Below are 22,134 nucleotides of genomic sequence, written 5' to 3'. Positions count from 1 at the left end.
TTTTGGACAGCTACAGCTAAATCTTGGCAGGATGGAATAAAAACAGGTCATAACACAGCAATCTGCTCTGGTTTCATCCTTTCTTCCTGGTATAGGTCGGAGGCAACATGTGTTAGATCATTGGAGGGAGGAAAACCTCTTATAGACAGAGGTCAAAGAACAGTTTGATGTAGCTTCCTTGCCAAGGCTTATGCACACAGTAGGGCTTTCCAGGAGCCAAAAATGCAAAAAGAGTTTCTTTGGTTGCTGAAGGATCATTTGTGATAATGACTGTGGTTTCAAAAAAGAAAGAAGCAGGGCATGCAAAACAGCTCTTATGGGCAGGTAAAATAAAGTCACAAGATGGGAGACACAGAGCTTGTGATGGGTGATGAGTTAGGTCTAAGGTCCCCATAAGCTCCAGCTTCTCTGGCAAAAGTGTGACTGTATCCTGTAGCAGACCATCCTGCCTGGAGAAGACCATTTCAAAGAGGATGAATCCCCCTCTGTGCCTATAACCCTAATCCTGCCTGGAGAAGACCATTTCAAAGAGGTTAAATCCTCTGTGCCTATAACCCCGAGTCTCTTAGTTGGACCTGATTTCACAGTATATGTAGGGTGTGTGGGCTCACCCAACTCAAGCTTCTAATTCTGTCAAGACCCAAACAGGTCATAAGGTATTCTGGTGGTAACTGTCATGGTGGTAGTCTTTGGTCACTCACTCAACCAGGCTAAGCTGAAGTCAGTCATCTGTGGGTTAACCTTTTTAATCCTTCTCCCCTGTTTTCAGAATAGTAAAAGTTAGTCATCTCACCTCTCTGGAGCCTCCTCCCTCCCTCAAAGAAAAAGATTAATCAGAAGCACCAAGCATGACAGAAATAACCAAAAGAATCTAGAGCAATAAATATATGTTAACAGACAGAAAGAATCTATTATTCCGGCATTAGAATTCAGCTCTATTCTAGTAATCTATTAAAGCAGAGATGGTTGGCCAGTTGGTTAATTAAGCAAAAAAGCATGAGAGAGAACATGATTATCTGGAGTTGATCACTTGTGTTTATGCAAGCGGTGTGCCTATGATGTACTGTCAGATTTATTGTAATATTACCATGTCGAGTTTTGTAGGGAGAAGGTGTAGCACAGTTCACTACCTCTGGATGTTTAATTTTTGACTGCATTATTGACTCTACTGAAATGTATTAATCCAGCAAAAATTTCAAGAAGGGAAAATGTAGATGTAACAGGTTTTCTTCATTTTGGTGAATTGCCTTTTAAGTAGGTAGATTTATAGAAGTGACCCTATTACCCAGGAAGGTTATAATGACCTATTTATTGATTTTAAATAATGATATTTTTGTTGAGTTAGATTTTTGGAGGGGGAAAGTTGTTTTCTAGAATTGGTTTAGGTTGATAATTTAGTGCAAAGTAGGTAATAATAATACAACCACAAAAATATAATAGGTATTGATGGGAGTTTGATTAAGGTGACTTGTGTAGCCGATAATAATTGGGTTTTTTTACCTATTAAACTGATTAAGATAGGCTTGCAGAATTTATATCCAAAGTAAATAAAGTGACAGTTTGAGGTGTGATTCTCTGGAGGAGTCTTCAGAGTATTTCAGGACACTGTCTTGTTCTTTCTGCTTTAAGAGTATTCTTTCTTTGTTAGGAAAGGTGAACAACTGCTACGATGTAAAAAGAAATCATTTGTATCTCTTGATTTCTTAAGCAAATCTCTTTGACTAATTTGAGTTTGGTTTAAAAATAAAGGAACCTATCAAAAGTATCAAGTGTTTGTGAAAGGCTGATTAATTTTAATCTATTCAGGGTAGATTAAATGTACTCGGGTAGATTAAAATTAGATAATCATCAGCATCATCTTTGTAATTTGTAAATTTTGAATTGCTCCAATCATTGGCTAATGTAGCATTGAAGGAGAAAGAAGGATCCATGTGGATTGTCGTTTGTAGTAAAATTTGTAGCTGGTTTTGCTTTTGGAGGGCGACAGATGTCCTATGGGACGGTGTCCCATCGTCCCAGACACCGTACAAAGAAACAGTAAAAAGCCCTGTTGAGTTCATAGGCTGGTACTATGGTGAGATACAGTCTGAGGATGACATATTTGATTTAGACTAGATAGCGAGGTAACATTTATTTCAATGCATTTTCCAGGGAGGGCAGGTTAAGTTTTTTTTCTCTGTTATAATGCAATATTTATCATTAGCATTTTCTTGGTACTGTCAGAATATGGCCAAACTGTCCCAGGAGAGAAGTTTAGGGTTTGTAAGTGAAGCCATCAGAGTACAGCTAATGTTGTGGAGTAGGCTGTAGAGATAAGCAGGAGAAAAGGCTGTAATATAGCAAGGACAATTAAATTATGGACAATAATAAGGTTCATGTTGTGATACATGTAATTACTTTTGTTAAATATCATGGTCTGATATATTAGGTTTGAGGCTATGACAGAGAGTGAATTTATGTTCTTGAGATTTTATGCATCATTGAGAGTTCTTTATTCCCTTTGGACCTCAATTATAAAAATAAATCTATATAATTGCCTCAGGAAAGAGGCTCCTGGAATCACTTAGGAGGAGTTGCCCGAGGTTCTGCGGGGGCAGTTCAGTCACTGCAGACGTGGAGAAGCATCTTTCACAGCCACGTCTGTGTGTGCTCAGGCCAGGTTCTTGGTCGGGGCAATTTGGCTTTTCTTCTCAGTACTTCGTGAGAGCTGCACTGCTTTGGCCCCAAACTTCAGCTGGTGTCAAGCTGGCGTGTAAAATACTCCTTTTGAAAAGCTTGTGCTGCACGGATCCGCCACAATTTACTGGTGGAATTACAGCCAGATTCCCTGAGGAAGAGGAATTGAAAACTTTGGCTTAGCTCTCTGAACTGCGCTGCTTTTTACCCCAAAACGCGCAGGAATAGAGTACAAGTAATAGTCTTAATTTTTACTTTGCATTTTATCAGATGGTCCATAATGCAGCATTTATTTACACTAATGGCTGGAAAGCTTATTGCAAATGCCTGAATTTTCTCAATTAGCAAACTAAGTGCTTAAGTCCAATAAACAGGAAAAGAAACTGTATCAGTAACCGTGGTTGTTCATTTATTTTGACACATTTTAATTTAGAGTGATTTATTAACAATAATACTTCCCAGCCTTCTAGTAAATGTGCTGTTGTGTATTTTGTAAAAATACTGCTGGGTAAGTAATTTGGAGCCTGCTTTCTCTGTGCCTGAGCTCGCTCACCAGTGCAGCTCTGTTGTGCTGAATCTTTGTTGAGAAGCGCCTAGGGTTTATCAAATTTACGGAATAGCAGCCTAAGAAATAGTGAGGCTTGATTATAGATGCTTCAGTGAATAAAGGAGCTGGTTTTATTTGACATACTGATACTCCCAGTATAGCCATAGTTGCCGGCTCAATATTTTGTTTACTCTGATGTGCATATTTAGCAGAAATGGGAGCAATAATGTGCTTTGGGAACTTGAAAAGAATATATACACGTACTTCACTGAACCCCCAAGGCCCTCATGTAGGCAGTTAAAAAGTCCATGCTGAGTCATGTGGCGTTTCATAATAGTGGTGCATTTTATTTTCTAACCCCATAAATCTGCGTAAATCTTCATGGATCTCAGTATCTCTGTCCTGTGGAGAAGAAAAGTTGGGGTGCACACACCTTGCCCAGGGGTCGCCAAATGAGTCTGTTGCAGAGGTAGGAGGGAGTAGGTTTCTCTCTTTTAGTCAGTGTAAGTTTAAGACACAGTCAGACTCAGTGAATCACTGTGAGATGGGTTTAAAAACTGTCCTGGTGAGGCCTTGGCTGGCCAACAGTGTCTCCTTCTATTTGCTGTAGATGTTCCTTTTCTTCTTCCCCTTGATATGCTTAATCTATTGAAGAAATGTGCTTTAGCTTCTGTAACGTCTGGTTGGGAAAATGGAGGAGTTGATCAAAACAGGCTCCTTCTGCAGAATTTGTCCATTAAGTCGCTCTCACCTGCCATTGTGGAAGGTGGAAGTGGGAATGAAGAGATAAATCCAGGGGTTTCATTGGTCAGACTGAAACTATTGTTCAGGAAGAGGGAAACACAGAAATTGGATATTTTGCTAACAGCTGAAACACAAGAACAAAACCTGCTATTTCTTTGTTTCCTAGATGAGAAAACTGCAGACTTTTGATTTATTTTTTTTCTCTTTCATCTGAGAAAGCGTGACTGTTAGAGACACTGAGGCTACTGTTGCAGGACTGTACATAAAACTGCACAAGAACGACCCTGTCTCTTCCTATGGCCTCATGGTTTACACTTGAAACATCCTTCTCCTGAATTTTTCATGCATATATAGTTGTTGGCTGTGGTGGCTCTTATCTGGAAAAGGATAAAATGCATTTAAATGCTGGATCTCGCTTATTGATGAGAGCAGTAATTCAGTTTACTGGGCATGATTCATTATGGCTCTATAACCTCTCTGAACCTGGAGCCAAGAGCGAGACTGCCCTGATTATGAATAACATCAGTGCAGAGGGCCCGTAGACCAGACTGGCGGCCCCTAGGATTCATTGCGGCAGGGATGTGACCTTACGGCATCCTCCTAAGGGCTGCTCGAGCCTGCACCAGACCCCACGCTGGCTCCTGGCAGTCCCTTCTTTGTGCTTGAGCCAGCAAATGAGTGAAGCTGTCCTGGTATGGCTTGTCAAACTACTGATTTTATGAGATGGACAGTTAAAGCCAGTAAGAGGAGATAACCAAGAAGGTGTATCTCCAAGGTCTGGGTGAAGAACAGTTTTGGGCTGGAGCCAGCAGTGGGGCTAGCTTCTACTCAGGGTTTCTGCTGTGTAACCTCACATACAAACAGCTCATCATCTGTGGTATGTCCTGTGATGAATTTGAAGCGAAGGGGGCTAAAAAATAAGGTAACGAATGAAACAAATCCCAACGTGGATCTCCCCCATATCCAAAACCATAGGGGGTGCTTGAATCTGGGGTTTTGAATACATTTCAGTGTTGGTTCTGTTTTCTATGGTTGTAACAATTCTTGGATAATTCTGGCTAGGGAAATACAGAAGAGCTACTCGGATACTCGGTGTAATTGTGGAAAGAAGTTGGGTCTCTATTTGTCCTCTTGGACCTGGGATCAGGGAGCAAGGAGCCTGGCCACGGAGCAGAGCGTAGATGGGGAAAAGTCATGGCCGTGAAGGAGAGAAGCAGCTCAAATAGACACGGGAGTGTGAGAAGGGCAGGAGAGGGAGTGTGGAGTGTGTTTTAGAAGGCCCTGGTCAGCATATTGGCCAAGGAGGACCTTTCTGATGGTGGTATTTGACTGTCCTAGGGGGTGGCTGTGTGCTTATTAGCCAGGCAGAGGAGGAGGGGACAGAGGCAGTGATCCGTCCGGAGGCAGCGGGGGGAGGCAAGGACAGGAGTTCTGCCTGGGCAATCAAGACAGTGATTACCGAGGGGGCAGGTCAGGCTGGGAGAGGTGACTTGAGCAGTGCTGCTTCCTCTGGAAGTAATGACTTCTGCTCGTAGCGAGAATGCAACCACAGTAAGAACAACCTGTGTGTGTCATAAAATTAAGCTGTAAAAGAGATGATAAAAAGGACTGTGACACTTGAAGGAGGAAAACTCTGCAGCAGGGTCTTGAACAAATTGTGGAAAAAGCCCCAAAACCTCCAGGTACCTATGAAGATGCTGTATTTTTCAGGGCTGAAGATGGTTTCTAACTGCAGCGTGATTTAAAAATCTAATTTTTCAACCTAGACATATTTATTTCTTTTTCGTTTTTAGCTCTATCGTCCACTTCTGAAAAGATATGCTGAGCTTGAACAGAAGGTTATCTACAACCCAACCTCTTCTTGTCTTGAGAAATAAAAGCACAACAAAATTTATAAGTCGGCTGAAGAGTGGACTCCCAAGGAGAAGATCAGAAGAGATTTTCTCAGAATTTACTGGAGTTGTTTAAATCATTTTGTTCTTCTTTGTAGACAAATAATTTTTAAATGTCTGTGTTTGAGTCTGTTGGTGGAAACATTTACTTTGTGATTGAAAGCCTGATTAAAAAGCATCATATTGTTCTGTGTGTTTGTGACTTCAATTTTTCTTGGGTACTTTTCAGATCGTGCTTGCTGTTTTGGAATAGCTGGATGACAAGTCAAGTCCCTTGTATATATGAATCACTCTACCCATCTCTATCAGCTTTGATTTCATGTGTTTAGCATGCTGGCCTCTCTGCATACCTATCTAGCACAGTATCTTAATTCCACAAGTTCTCCTGCTTAAATCTTTTGAAACTATCTTTCTGTTCCTCTGTGACTTATCTATGTTTATATCTTTGCCTAGATGAAACCAACAGAAAGCATAAGCGCACTGACTTAATCCCATCTTTCTTTAATATGTGGAGATTTGTGGTGTGAAGGCTGATTAAAGTCTTTAAAGACTCTCTAGGATTCTCAGAGAAAAGGAATTCTTGTTACATGACACTATGGAAAGTCTGTTGTGTGATAAAACATGATGTGGTTGGATTTCATAAATCGTGGAAAGCATAGAGGCCTTATGTGATACAGACACTGTTGCACAATGTTTTACTTCACATCAGTTTTGTAAAAAAGAAAATAAGGGAACAGACTTGGAGAGTTCAATTTCTGTTTCAAAAAGCAGAGATGGTTGGTTCCATCTGCACATCAATTTGGGGTTATATTATTTTCTTTTCTTCCTTCAGGTGTCATGGCCATGATATTCTTTGTGTTGTGCCAAGTGAGACTGCAGAAGGAGGGCTCTGCTCCCAACAAGTCACCAGGTCACTGTGGTTTTGGGTTTTTTTTTTTATACCACGAATATCCTATTTCTTTCTTGGAGATCCTGAGCAGAGCTGGTCTTGCTCTGTTGCTACTCTTCCACTTCAAATGTTTTAGTCCAGATTAAGTAGGCTCTGGTTGAGAAAATCATACAGAAAATACAAGCCAGGAGATCTTTCTACAGAGGCGTGTGGAAGTCGCAGAATTTGAATGAATATCCTAAATCACACTATACAAGCAGGAACATTTTACTGCGTCATTCTGCAGTGCCAGTATGTTTCCCTTAGGATAAAATATCTTTTGGGAATAAAGCAGACTTGTTTAATGAAAGTGACTGAAGCCTTTCTTCCCTTCTTGTGGAAGCTGTAGTGTGCCTAGGGAGTAAGCCAGGGAATTGTAGGGAGTTAGAGGGTCTCTTTACTGAGTATCTGAGAGCTGGGTTATGCCCCTGTTGGAGGTGGGTGACTCCAATTTGTATTCTTGTCATTACAGTGCCCTAGGAGCTCTCCCTGCTGCATCTCCGTGGTGAGGATGGGACCCCCTTGCTGTGACTCACCTCCGGAGTGGCTGGGAAATGGGCACGTTCCCCCTTTAAGTGCTTCATTTGTGAGTACGAACAGTGCTTTCTTTTTGTTCACAACCGAGTAATTATAACTTCTCTTGATATTAGCATGATTACTCAGGAAGGTCAAGAATTAAATTTCCGAGTTTCTAAAGCAGGCTTCTTTTAAGCAATTGCTTTAAAAGGTGGCATTACAAATACACATCTATCTCTTTTATGTGCTTATTATTCTGGGTCCCAAGGTACAGTGCTAAAACATATAATACTTCTCACAGGCCACCACCGTCAGCAGTTGCTTTGTCATTGAGTAAGGCTGCAGAGAGGGACAGAAGGATTCATCCATGCAAGTTAAACAATGCCTACTAGTTTAAGCAGTGTTACCATCATCATTAGTCTTTAGTTCTGCCTGGTTACTGGTTTGGCATCAAGGTTAACCAGGCAGGGAAGGGATTCAGGGAAGTATTTTAGCTTTGTGCAGTTTTGGTGACAATTTCTTGAGCAGCTCATTTGGCTTATCAGAGTGAGAAGGCTGATGTCTCTTGTAGCTTTGTGGCTTTATTTGCCTGTGAAATAGGAGACTCGGGGTCAATTTCTTAATTGGCTGAAAAAGGTTATAGCGTATTCTTCCCAACTCATGGCACGTGTTAGAACATTTCTAGATAATGTGTTGGCTCCTAACAGTGTTACATGGTGCTAGTAGGATATTGTCTAGATAGTTTAATTGCTTTCTGGGCCTCAGCTCTTCTCTGGGTAGAGAGAAGGAAATGTTTCCTTTTCTGTTGGGCTGGGTTGGGGTGCTAATGCGTCCCACTTTAGCATTAAAACACTGTTTCCTCAGAGCACTGTGTGCTTGCTGCTGGAGTCCCTGAGAAAAGACTCAGATGCCAGGCTCTGAAGGGCCAGGAGTTGAGCACCACTGAATTATAGTATTGCTGTGGTGATGGGTTTATTAGGGCTGGCCTCTGAGGACTGGTGTCTGGAGTATAAGAATTTATAGACAAGCTCTTTTTTTTCCAGCTCACCAAAGTTGCACATGTTCACTGACTAGTGTCAGATAGAATAAGACTCAATAAATCTCCCCCTAGAAAGGTCCTTTGAAGAAATGCTGCTGTAAGATGTCCACCACTCTCTCCTTTTTGTCTTTCCAGGAATGCATATTAGCCTGCCAAGAAACCACAGGCTTCCTGCTCTCACAGGCACAGTGATGGAAGGATCTGGTGCCCTTTGGTTTCCAAAATCACATGGTTTTTTTGCCAGCTTGTCTACCTTATTCTGGTTGTCTGGAGTAGGGAGGTTACTGACTAAATTAATATCTTAGCTAACAGAAATCTAAAGGCAAGCCAATGTCTTCTACCTCAACATGTTTGATAGAGGCTGATTCCATCCCTCCCCAATAAGTGATCTTACTTCTTTAAGGTGAGCAATGTGGCACCCCCATCTTGTCTAGATGGAAGGTTACCTTCTGTGTTTAAAGACCTGCTGAGCTATTCCCAGTCTGGACTAATTTTCTGGAAAATTAATCTCCTGGAACAAAACCCTTGATTGCCACAAGGAGGTTGTTCATTGCTGTCTGACCTGCAGCTCCTGCCCTGGCAAAGCCACTCTAGGTTGGAGGTGGGTCACAGTTACATGGAAAAATCCACACAGTGTCCTTAGCTCGATGGCCCTGTGCCCTCACCAGTCAGTCAGAGCTGCAGTGGAATCACTCACAGGCTCTTGGTTTACCATGACCCAAAGACAAACAGTTTTCTTTGCAGCCTGAAGTCTTTAAAGTCTTTTGCGATGCAGCTAGAAACAAACAGGGAAAGATGTTTGCTTTTTCTTAAGGGATCAGTCTGAGAGAGCTGGAGCTCTGATTGAATAAGTAATGTACTGAAAAAAGTCTATGCTCTGTCGGTGCTTTAATAAGTAATTGAGCTGAATACCTCCGTGTGCAATCCCACTGGGACCTTTTTGTTTTTCAGCTTGCTTTTCCTTTGGAGTTGCGGCTACCACTGCACATCACAGAGCAGCGCGGCGAAGGATGTGTATCTAAAGCCACAAAAAGCCAAAGCAGAACTTTCAACAAATCATTTGTTTCATCCGTATTTCTATTGCCTTGGTCCCCAGAGTGCTGCGTGCGGGTTAGGGAGTCGGGGGGGAAAAAAGCATAACATGTCAGAGAATTAAACTGTCTGCTGTTGGTGCTTGTAACTCCTTCCCTAGCAGAAAGGTGCTACTTTGGATTTTTCATCTCCACAGCCACTAACTTTTTGTGTAATCTTTAGTATTTTGATTTTGGCGAGGTCTCAATCCTCATGTTAAGTTGGGTTGAAACTGGCAAACATATGGCTAAGGATGATTAGAAGGTGGGTGAACGTTCACTTGGCTATCAGAGGATCACTATCCCATGAGGAGCATTTTCTTAAGAAGCTTCTCTGAAGGTGACTGTAGTCCTGATTCCATGTGGCTTGAAATTTTAGTACAGTGTTTTACACTTGTGCAAATTGGGTACAAAATCATATCTGCACCAAAGGATCTTCTCTTGTTACTGCTCTACATTCATTCTGTCAATCCAGGTCAAAATCACAATGGGATGTGCAAGGCAAAACAACTGGGGACAGTTTTTTTTTTTTTGTAACCAGCTTTTTTTCTGAGCATGTCTCTGAGGTGTGTGAGTAGGACGTCTTTGGTTGGGATATTCAGAGTAGTTACAGCCCCTGCTCACCCATGCTTTGATACAGCCTGGGTTGAGCCTCTTTGGTCAGTTCAAGTGGTTTAGCTTTCACTCGTCAAAGCTTACACTACCAGAATGTAAGGTTTTTAGATTATTTTTTTCCTTCCTCCTCGAACCCTTTTTTCCTCTCCTGCAGCAGATACAACCTTTTCTTGTGCATGGTTTGCCTTGTCAGCTGCTTCCACTTCTGTGGGATGCTGAGAACTTCTCTTACGTGACACTGTCCTCAGCAAACTTGCCCTGTGCTGAGATGGAGCCCCAAGACTCATTTTGCTTTACTTGTTCTACCACTCCTCTGTTGCTTCCTGAAGTTGGCCTTGACAAACAGAATGATGCTTCTGTGGTGGTCTTGGACTTCTGGGAATGTCTTGACCATTGTGGGAACTCAATAATTTTGTTCAGTGTGCTTGAAGCACATGCCCTGAGGAGGAAGGGTGAAGGAGCAGCTATCGCTGCCTACGGATACTGCCATGATCTCCGAATTCAGTCTTTCACTAAGCTCCTTCATCCACTGATGTGTCATCCTGCCCATCAGAACAACTGGGGATGTTGTTAATTGTGATGTTTCTTGCTCTGAGCTCTTTAGATGACAGGTATTTGTGATATGTTCTTTGTTAAAATGCTGGGATTAGCTCTGCTTTTATTTGTTATATCGTGCCTTAGTACTCTGTAATGCATCCATCTGGCTGTCGTTTCTCTTCTAGCCTCTCATCAGCCAAACAGAAGTCTTTGGTCACTCAGGTGTGGGATTTATCTGACCAGTGTAGTAGACATCTGTGTCTGCTATCACATGGGCTCCTTTTATAGTCAGAGGAGAGGACCACAAGGGAGAGAAGTTTCTGGCTGTTTTTCATCTTACTTTATGGCAGATGTCTACAATGGATCAGGTGATTTGTCTCCTGAGTGAGCCATTTCTCCCTGCTGAGTAGGAAGGCAGTGGTGTGGAGAAAAAGCCAATTTTTCTCCTTGTGCCAAAACTCCTGAAGACTTGATTGAAAGTTGCTCTCAACTTTGGAGGCAAGTTTTCTCCCCAGTTACCATTGTGCAACTGGAAAGCTTTCTTGTTCCAGGACTGCTCTGTTTTTACTGTCAAATCCATGAGACTGACCTCCCCAACTCACTTCAGATGGTCCTCTCCGTACACCTGCATGGAGATATCCAGCAGACATAGGTCGGGAGCTCTGTTTCTTACATTCTTGCCTTTTTGTCCTTTAGTTGCATGCCCTTGCTTGTGTTTATCCCTTCGAGCTGGACTCTTTCAGGCAGTTCTGTTATGCCTGCGAGCTCAGTACCCCGGTTCAGTGAAAGACAGCTCCCTTAAGACTTAGGCAAGCATTGCTCAGGAAAACAAAGGTCTCTTCAACTTGCTGTTTGGAGACAATATTTACTCTCTGACTGACATGTACGCACTACCCTCCTGAAACCTCAACTCCGTTCCAGATCTGATAAATACTGGTCTGCTGGAAGATGGAATTCTCCTTGAAAAATAGTCTAAGCCCTGCTGTATAACAGAAGGGCTTAGCCAGAGAAACAGAGCAGAAGTGGAGCTGCTTCTTAGCTGGGGGCTTTTATCTTAAAATAAAACATGTTGCAAAATCCAAATAAGCAGCAAAGGTTTCTCACACAACTTTGATATCGCAGTTTATGCCTCCTGAGAGCCTCTCTTCACACTGCTGCCATGGCTTGTTAGGATAGGATGGGACATTCCCCTGTCACTCCTGGTATCACTTCTTTGCTAGATTCCTGCCCTACTTGAAGACAATAGTATGTAGCAGAAACACCCTTTTGATCAAGAAAGATGCTGTTGAAAGGCGACAATATGTTTTTCCAATTTCCATTTCTCAGCCTAATTATTCTGGTCCCTGCCATTGTTGTCCCTTAGAAGAAATGCCTACTCAAGCAGAGGGAAGAGAAGACCTTGAATGAAGCTAATCCAATATGTGATTTAGTCAGACAGTTCAACTGAATGAATAAGCAAATAAGCTGCATTTCAAGACTTCCCTTGCTGTGAAAGCATTTTTTTTTTCTCAGAGTGACTCCTGGCTTAGAAGATACAGCCATGATGGTTCATGTGATTCCATCTCACCGTGTTTGGAGCATGACAGACTCTCCCAAAGGCCTTTCAGCGTAGCTTCATTTTGCTATTTGCCCAGCGAATACAGATTTTTTCATTTTGACCTGTGGTGTGTGTGGTTTTAGCAAGCTTTATAAATGGACTGGTTAAAGAAGTGTTGCTAACAACTTCCCCTGCCTGTTGGTAGTCAACCTTCATCATTCATGGGATTCCATAGCAAAAGAGTTGAGCCATCATGGGGCAAGGGCTTCCTCTAAAGGCCAGAGTAAATGTCAAGAAACTCTTTCCCTTCTCTCGTGTCCCAGAAATGTTACTGTAAGTCAGAGTCACTGGACTTGTGCTGGGTTCTCCATAGCTTGAGTATTTTGGGGTAAGAGCGGCTGCTGTTCAGCCAGATTGTCTAGGTGAAAGATCACTGAGGTGAGACCGGACAGGTAATTTATATCAAGTTCTGTGTTTTGTAATTTATACTCTGACTCTTTAAATGATAAAGTAAATTAAATTTCTCAGATGAGTGAGAATCATGGGAGGGAGGAAAAATGGGGAGGGAGAATGCGTCTGGACTCAGGAATTGCTGGGTGACTCAGGCACTCAGGCTCCCCTTCTTCTGGCCTGATGCATCTTGCTTGTTTCCTCTAGAGCAGCCCAAGATCATGGGAGACACGGAAACTGCTCCTTCCCTGAGCTTCCTCCAGCCTACCAGTGCTGGCCTGCAAACTGGAACCTGGTGTTGAACCCACCAGGCAAGGGAGCTCCCTGTGCCCAGTGATGTGCTGTCATCCTGAGGCCATTGGCTAAAAAGCTGGTGGCTTCTTCACGCCCATTGCTTTTGGTTGAGCATGATGCTGTCTTTGGGGGCTGAGTTGCGGTGCCTTTTGGACCTGTATCAGACTGGGAGCTCAACCTTTAGCAGGGGTAAAGTGAAAGATTTCAACATATAATGACTAGAAATGGTGAGTATGACCTGGACATGAAGAAGGTGAATGTTCTCCTTGAGCTTACCTGTGTGCCTTTCCAGTTGAGATGGGAGCATTGCCTCATGCAAGGCTCTTGTAAGATCTCTCTGGGAGGGCATTTGCAAATCTATTCTCTTCTGTTTTAGGAAAGAAGAATTAAAACTGGAACAGTTGAGGAAGACTGCTCATACGTTGATCAGGAGAAGGCAAAGGCTGTCCTAGGAGAGAAGATTAAAAGTTTGGCTTGCTTCACCTGGCAAGTGGAAGCTGGAAGGTGATACCATAGTTCAGTATAAATCCTTCAGGTTGGGGGGTAAAGAGCAGAGGGAAAGCTATTTAAGGCAAAGAATGATGTTGGCACACAAACAAGTGGCACATACTGATTGGCAATAAATTTGAACTGGAAATTTAGACTGAGGTGGGGGTGAGGGGCTGAAGCACCTCTTGTACTCTGTGTGTGGTGCCAGGAGTATAGACCCCATACCCACAGCATGACATTTTGCCGGGCTACAACACAGTGTAGAAATCCTCTGCTGGAAACTGTGTTTAGTTTGGAGTAGTGGTGACCTTTAGAGAAACTCTTGTTTGCTACGTGGACAGAGCGGGGTTTCACACTTGGCCTCTTCTGAATTTCCTTCTTGACTGTGTTTGGTTTGTGGGAAGGAACTAACATGGAAGGGACAAATAGATGGAGAGCTTCCAACTCTGCTTCTTAAGCGTGGGACACGTAATAGCTCAGTTTGCTATCGGTTTGCTGGGCTAGTCCTCTACAAACAAGAGGAATTTACCCCACGGCAATCTTTCTTCGCTAGAACCCTGCAAAAGGAAGTGAGGTTTAATTAGCATTTTAAAGTGGACAGCCTTGAAGTTAATGATATTCAATAAAGAAAAATTGTTTTAACCTTATTTGCACTTTTCAATTTACTTATTAGAGGCCATCTGTTATATTTTAAGCAAGAGCACTGGGAGCTAAAATCTCAGATTGTCAAAGGAGGTTTTAACTGGCTAAGCAGAAGGGAAAGAACAGGCTGCCTTAAATGAGCAATTAGAGTGTTTTTCTTCAATTTCTCACTTTTGTGTCAAAAAGCAAATGGTCACCATTTCAGGCAACAGTTGAGTTGCGACAATGACATCTGTTTTTACAGGTGCTGATGTGTCCTGGGAAACGTCACTTGTCCTTGGATCTCAGATATGGTCCAACATGGGTGAAATTTAAAAAACCAAAAGTGAGATGAAACTGAAGCAAAATGGCATATATGGGTGCGTGGGACCAAGTGGGATGTGTTCAAGGGTGCTGAGGAAGCTGGTTGATGTCATTCTATCATCTCTGAAAGGTGGTGATGATCGTGGAAGGTCCCCAATGACTGGGAAGAGGCTAACGTTAGGTTCATCCTCAAAGAGAGTAAGGAGCATTCAAGAAAACTTCAAACAGCTTCACCTCTACCTCTGGTTCCAGAGCAAATCTTCCTGAGGGCCATTTCCAGACACTTGAGGACAAGAATCACCACTGAATGCAGGGACCAGATCTCCATTCACCATCATGAGAATTTGACTCTAAACTTAAGCTTGAGCAGATTCCCACCGTGCCTCTGAGAAGATGAGTGTTCTTGTGTCCCTGGGCAAAGCAAGAGCCTTTGGCAGGACAAGAACCAAACCTTGGTCTCCCAGGTCTCATGAGAATAATTTAAAAACTAGACCACTCATAATTCCTCCTGGAGGGTTGAGAAAGTAAAGCAAAATGTCTTCTCCAAATCTACTTAAAAATCCATGGGAGCTGGTACAACTGGTGCTGTGCATCTGGACTGGGGACCATACATTCATGTATGGATGTTAGCATTCCTCTGGATTTAATAATAGATGTTCAGCTGAGCTGAGGCTCTGAATCCTGGTCTGTGGAGGATTTGGCTGTGGTGGCTGTAAGGTTACCATGTCCAGAGCAGGGTCGGATCAATGCCATGAGCTGATACCCTGTTCCCCAGGAGCAGCAACTTAAAGTGCCACTGCTGAATCCTTTCAACCTGCAAATTTGAAGGCTGATCCTACAACTGTTTGAAAATGTAGATCTCAGCTTTACTCCTGTGGGTCGTCCCGCTGAAGTTAAGGTGAAGTTGACTCCTGTATGGGAGGTCCTGTGGGTATCCCAGGTTTGCTGGGGGCTGAACCCACCAGCTCCTGTTGATGCCAGGCTTGCTCTGCAGCCAGCTGCGTTTCTCTGAGTTACAGTGGCAGAAGGAAGGAGAAATGATCTGAAGAAAAGAAACGGGGCAGAAATGTAAACTAGATCACGTTGATTCACAACAGCTCTTCATTGTTAGTGAGAAAACCCCTACTAAACCCAACGAACGATGAAGTATCTGTAGCAGTGAAATCCAGCTGCCAACAATGTTACAGTAAAAAATGGCCATGGGTCCTGTTAGTTTGCTATAAGCGCTAAAGCTGAATGTGTGTGCAATAAAACAGCTTTTATAAAACCTTGCTTTTGTGCCATTCCAAGCTTAAAATGCTATTTTGTCTTCAGATCTGCAGAGAAAAAAAGAAGCCCACAACTTGAGGTGACTTTTGTTTTAAGACTGTTTTAAATTTATAACTGAGCTGGCTAAAATGCTTTTCATCAAAGTACAAAAGTTTCATGCCGTAATTAATGGCAAGTGATATCTAATGCAATAAAACACCATCATTTGAGTGTTCTTACAAGACTATTTATGACTGGATATTGAAACTGATAATGATTCTGCCATTTGTCCTCATAATTTATTATTCCAAGGAGAGGCAAGTGGTGTTAAGGGTTCACGATCCGTTTTATGGAAAGAGTGCTGAATTCAGCTTTTTATGGGTGTAAATGACAATGTTTGGCGCTCTGTGGAAAATGTGCAAGTGACAGCCAGTGCAGACCCTACTGAGGGGTCGAGATGGGGGGTGTTAATGAGAGCGAAGCCCCTGGCTGGATGATGCAGTTACAGGTAGTGTTACTGGGACCAGTTCAATGGCTTAGTCATCGTCTCAGCAGGATCCCTTGGTTTTTCTGGAAGCCTTCTACCTGGTTTCTGAACTGGATGATCTCATAAGTATCGTTTTGGGCAGTCAAAGCTGAATTAACTATAAGCAACCTAATCCAAAGCCCACGGAAGATAATGGAAAGAATTACTGGCTCTGGCAAGTCTTGTGTCAGGCCAAAACAAAAGCTCGACTCTGGAGGAGACTTCCCTTGGTCCTGCAAAGCGCCGGCCAGACTGTATCCCTCTGAGCACAGCCCTTTCATATTGCACTGGGCTGAGGCTGATTTACTGAATGCTCAGGCTCCAATCCTCACCTTATTCGGGCTCATGGAAACCTGGAGGAATTTCTTAAGTCAGTGTTGATGCAACTAATGGAAAATCTGAGTGAAGTCAGACCTTGGGTTGTTTTTTTTTTTTTGCACTAAGACCTGAAAAAGAGAGATGATACTACAGCCTGCCGGACTCCTGGCCCTGAGACTACAGCTTTCTGGTTTTCCCCAGCCTGCTGTTCATTTGCTTTAGAATAAGGAACTGTAGGTAAAGATTTGCATTCCCATCAATAGCCCGAGCAGCAGTCTAATGAGTTTCTTGCTGCTTTGCAAATAGCTTGGAGTGAATCTGATGCCACAGAAGCAGAGTGCAGGATGTAACCCATTTTCTTTGCTTTTCAAGAGCTGTGGTCCCCTTCCTCTTCCCTTCTGCCTCCCCTCGTTTATTCTAATCAGCATGTCAAAATGGAAGTAGCTCCTTTATTGGAGGTTATCCATGTCAAGGGAAGTTATGTTTCCATCACTACCTGGGGGCCCATCAGCAGATGAAGATGGAGAGCAGTGACTCAAAATGACTTTGAAGCAACACCCAGCAGCAACTGATGACAAGAACATAACCTTAGCTGACGTTTAAAATAACCCGATATACAAATAAAACTGTTCTGCTAAATTATGCATCTTTTTACTCTTGGCTGTTCTTAAGGGAAAGGGACTGGGTGAGTGTTTTCTACGTGTGCCTCTTCTTTTTCCTGTGCTGGGAGCTGAGTGACAGATGTGCACTGATGGAGCATAGTGCATTGATTTTTGCGGCTCCAGTACTTTATGCTGAAAAGAAATACAGCTTTTAAAACGATGGAGGGCCCCTATTCAGAGGGAAAAAAAAAAAAGAAAAAGTGAGGCGTATGAGTGAGTTTTGCTGAATGCACCTTAGTTATCTGCTTTGAGTTAAGTGTGTTCCTAAATGCTTTGTTGGCCAGCATTGATGGGAGTACATTTAACAGTAAGTTTGAGTTGAACTAAGTAATGGGTAAAGAACAAGCAAGAAAAATAAGGTAACAGGGACATTGAGAAAAATCTATCTCTGTTTCACTAATTGTTGGAAACCAAGAAATAATGTGTTAACTTTAAAGCTTTTCCCCTAATGGCACAAACACTGATATGTGCTGTTGCTTGCATGCTCCTCTCTTTTCCCAGCTGAGAAATAGGGACGGTGAGGTGTCCCTGCAGCAGGGACAGTGACAGGTCAGCAGCAGACTCAGAGTCAGCAGGGTGTTCTGGCAGCCAAGAGGGCAAAACACATCCCAGGGTGCATCAAATACAGCATCACCAGCCGGTCAAGAGAAGTGATTATCCCACTGTATTCAGCGTTGGTGCGGGCTCACCTTGGAATGCTGTGTGCAGCTCTGTGCCCCACAGTTTAAGAAGGATGTGAAGATCCTTTGAATGCATCTAGAGAAGGGCAACAAAGCTGGTGAAAGGGCTGGAAGGAACATCCTATGAGGAGCAGCTAAGAACTTTGGGCTCATCTAGTTTGGAGAAAGGCAGGCTGAGGGGAGACCTCATTGCTTTACAGCTTTCTGAGGAGAGGAACTGGAGAAAGAGGCGCTGAGCTCTTCTCCCAGGGATCTGGTGACAGGACATGTGGGAATGGTTCAAAGCTGTGCCAGCAGAGGTTTAGACAAGACATTGGGAAGCAGTTCTTTACCAAGAAGGTGGTCCAACACTCCTAGAGAGGTGGTCGATGCCCCAAACCTGTCAGTGTTTAAGAGGCATTTGGACAATGCCCTTAGTAACATACTTAAAGTTGGTCCTCCCTGAAGCGATCAGGCAGATGGACTAAATGATCATTGTAGGTCCCTTCCTACTGAAATAGTTTATTCTATTTTATTTCTAGTTGATAGATGGTTTCAGCTACTCAGTTTTACAATAGCTCAGGCTGTTTCTCTCATTGCCACTGATTTCACTCTGCTCTCACCAACACAGTCCTTGTCCAAAACTTCTTGAGATCCTGTGGCTGAGCCTTTGCCAGATGCAACTTCATTGACCGTGAAGGAGATGCATTGATTGACCTTGAACAATGACCTGCCCTCCGGATTTCATTTAATGTGAGTTATTTGGGTTTTTTTGTATTATTTTTCCTACTGCATTAGCACTTAACAGCTGTAGACAAGTGTGATGCTGCACTGCTGTACAAACGTAGATCAAGGATTGTGCTTGGGTCCCTGTTTCTCTTCCTTTTGTGTCTTCTGTAAGTGCGTAACTAGAAAACGTGACCACATTTTATACACTCAGAGCCACCTTTTTCCTACTCTTCCGTTGGTACCTGCTGTGGCCGGCAGGATGCAGAGCATCAGCCTGGTTTGCAGCAGGGAAGGCAGTACTTACGCTCATTGCATTTTGCCAAAACCTGTTTTTACAGTGATGTCCTATGAAGCACTGCTTCTGTGCTGTTTTCGTGGCAAGGCTGTATCTTTCTGTGGCTTTCCAAAAATATTCAAGCATCGCATGTGTCAAGGAAGCAGTGATTTGCAAGGAGAAAGGCCAGTGTAAAGGAGTTGCTTTCATGTTTATCCTCCTGCCCTGCCTCCAAAAAATTTGCTGCTTCTGATGGAGGCTGATGATCTGGTTTAACTCTGATGTCTTGGTCGTGGCTTGAGTCACCTCTCTGGTAACTTTAGCTTGCTCAATTCAGTATATTCATTTTTGGTGAGCCTATGGTTTGAAAATGTAAGATTCCTTCTTAAAAACAACTTACATCGTTAAGGGAGAAAAAAAAATCTCACTTCTTAGAATATGTATATAAATTGAGAGTAATCTGTGTCATGGATGGTCTCAGCTTAGTCTTCTGTGAACATGTGTCCACATCACAAAATGACCATGCAATTTAGCATGACAGGCAAGAAGAATTTTAAAGGTCATTAAGGGGATACACTGGCTAATCTGCCCGCAAAAGCTCACGTAGATACTGGCTCAACCTGCGTGTTTGTGTTTCCCCCCTCTCTTACACTAACTAGCAATAAAAATTTAAGCTGTATAGCAAAAATCCTTTTGTTTCAGGGGCCAGGCAAATGTCCTAGGTTTTGTGTTTATTTATAGGAGATGAACTTGCTTGTGAGATGGGTTTTGTAAAATTGGATCCAGCTTTAATCAGAGCTGAGCCAGATCCATGTCTTGCATTACTGGCAGCTGGTTTTCATGGGGAATATCTGGCTGATGCAGAGCAGCAAAGGACCTGGAGGAGGGCACTGGGGGATGTAGGAGGTAATACAGGAGACACGTGGCCCCAGGTTGCCCCCTACTTGAGCAAAGTCCTTTGCTATTGGACTAACAGGACAAGGAAGAGCGTGAGGGATGAGGATGGAGGACTGTTTGGGGGTGAGAAGCTTGCCCTAAACCAAAGACAAAACGCCCTTCTCTATAGAGATCATAGAAACCTTGACATGTAAAAATGCCAGCAATGATGTGACAAGAAGGGGTGACCTTCAGTGGCACAAGGGCTGGTTAGATGCCAGTTCTCCAGGGTTGACAGGGACACTCACATTAATGTGATTGCAGCACCAGTAGCGATATCTGTAGTGGTGGCCTTTTGGGGCTTGGCCTTGTCCTGTCTCTGACAGCTGGCAGAGGTGGCAGTCACTGCTGGGACAACTGTCCCACCTACACCACCCCAGGAGCTGAAGGTTGGGCCACCAACTGCTGTCCTGTGGCTGCATGGTCTGACCTTTGTTTGCAAAGCCCTGGGAAAGGAGGAAGTTTTGCTTGATAGCATTTGTGGAGGTGGTCCTAGTCTCTCGGAGGGGACGGTGCTCTCTGGCTTGGGGGTATTTTATGTCCTCCTGCCTGTGCTCTGCGTTGGCTCCTCAGGTTCAATGATAATATGAACTGTCATCCTGAGAAATATACGGGCGCCTATTTACCATTCGTGGAGCGGCGCTGCTCTGATGACACAGCATACATTACCCAAAAGTTCACTGGAGGACGGTGAAGGTGATTAGGAAGGGAAGAAAGTTGTTTTTCTTCCGATGGCTTGAGAGCCAAGTCATAAAAGGCAAAATGTTCTCAGCCTGCTGTAGATGTGCATGCACCACTGGGGACAGGCTGGGCTGGGAGAGCCTGATCAGTCCTTGGGTTTGTTTTTTTTTTTTTGTAATTCAGACTCTCTTAATACAAATGTCCCTCTCCAGATGTCACACGGTCACCTGAATCTGCTCTCTCCCAGCTTAATGCTGTCACACAGTGACGTATGCTCTCTCCCAGCTTAATGCTGTCACACAGCGACGTATCATTTCCCAGCGCGTGCCCTGGGATACGTCTGCCTTCATGTCCAACCCTGCACACGAGGTGCTGTGTGTGACTGTGGCCCTGCCACCCTGGCATTGGCACCTTGTCCATCTCAGCCACACCAGGTCCCCAAAAAATCTGTTTTAAAGCCTCACTGGGCTGCGCTTCTCCTGCAGATGAGGCTTGTGCCTGCTGAAAGTCTTGGGAGGCAAATGGCCCGAGAAGCTCACCGTGACGCGACGATGCTGACGCTAATGAGTTTCGTGTCTTGCTACAGTGGATGGCAATTAACGGGGGCTGATGAGGCTGAGCCTGTGGGCCTGCACGGCCTGCCTGGTTGCGGGGAAAGATGCGGCGAAGGGTGCGGGAGGGATGAGTTTTTCTCAGAGCATCACACTAGAGGGTGCCAGATTGCTTTCCTCCGTGCCGCCGCCTTCCCTCGCACGGCTGTGGACAGGCTTGGCTTTGTACGTCTTGATGGCTCCTTCCACCCCTTTAAACGCTCATTGAACACGCACAGCCATCTGCTAACCAGGTGGCAGGGCAGCGGCCACCCCAAAATCCATGTCAAGGATGTGTGGTGTCCTCCTCTGCACAGGCTGGCTTGATCCCAAAGCTGGAGCTGCTTCTTAAAATCCAGCAGTGGCCAAAGAGCAAATTGGGTTGACTGTGGGACATGCCTTGATCTGGTAGCAGAAAGGTCCCTGGTCTCGAATAGGGAGCCCAGAGGCTGGGATGAGGGCAGCTGCCCCCAGCCTCCCCAGTTATCCCCCGCATGCTGTGGTGGGTTCATGTGCCTCCTGTGTATCCCCTCCATTCAGCACATCCCACCACTTTGATGGGATGCTACTCTCATTTCTGGCTCTTTGTGGCCCTTTTGCCTGTCCCCTAGACCATGAACCAGCACCTCTTCTTGTGCCTGTGCTCTGGAGATGTCCTTTCCAAAGGAAGGAGGTTGAACTTGCCTCTCTGGATTCCCTTCTTGCTTCTTGCAGATAGTTGCATTTCAGGTTGTGGCCCATCTGAATTCTGCTCCTCTCAAGCACTCGCACCCCTTTCAGGCTTGGTCACACCATACCTTTCACAAGCACATTCTCAACTCTTCACGAAAGGCCCAATCAAGACACTGACCAGACCCAGATCTGAGGCAAGCTTCTGCAGGTTTGGGAGTGAGACATTGCTAACCACTTTGCATGTTGTCTTTTGACCAGTTACGCCCTTTCCTTCTTAGCTTTTCCTACAGCCTGAGGCTATCAGCTGGGCTTTCTGGGCCCAAAGCATTCATAGTACATATTCACCAAGGTCCACGGATTTGCCCATGGACACTATTGTGCAGTCCCAGCTCTCCAAGGACATTTCCATCCTCACAAGGGTCCAGGCTGACCTTTCTGAAGTAGTTATAATTCATTAGGACAAGAGCTTTTGCTTACTGACTGGTTGATGGGTGTATCTAGTGTACCAAACTCTCATCCACATAAACTGAAAGCTCTTGGACGTGCCTGTCCTCCCCAGA

General features: G+C 44.0%; 1 protein-coding gene and 1 long non-coding RNA gene across 2 annotated transcripts in view; both read left to right on the top strand.

Annotated features, from left to right (window-relative positions):
• The window catches only part of XYLB (xylulokinase homolog (H. influenzae)), an 81,308-nt gene extending 75,262 nt beyond the window's left edge, over positions 1–6,046 (top strand). Inside the window, exon 19 of the mRNA XM_014944888.1 lies at positions 5,761–6,046. Within this exon, the coding sequence (XP_014800374.1) occupies positions 5,761–5,844 (84 nt within the window). The 3' untranslated portion in view covers positions 5,845–6,046. The remainder of the gene's footprint in view (positions 1–5,760) is intronic.
• Positions 6,047–10,618: 4,572 nt separating this feature from the next.
• On the top strand, positions 10,619–18,446 carry LOC106889673. The gene is made up of 3 exons (XR_001412377.1): positions 10,619–13,349; positions 14,221–17,056; positions 18,324–18,446. It is a non-coding gene; the product is annotated as an uncharacterized LOC106889673 (long non-coding RNA).
• Positions 18,447–22,134: the final 3,688 nt, after the last annotated feature.

This window comes from Calidris pugnax, unplaced genomic scaffold (assembly GCF_001431845.1).
Source record: "Calidris pugnax isolate Ruff unplaced genomic scaffold, ASM143184v1 scaffold54, whole genome shotgun sequence".
In the NCBI taxonomy this organism is placed as follows: domain Eukaryota; kingdom Metazoa; phylum Chordata; class Aves; order Charadriiformes; family Scolopacidae; genus Calidris; species Calidris pugnax.
Note: the sequence above shows the minus strand (reverse complement) of the source record. Positions and strands in the feature narration are given on the sequence as shown.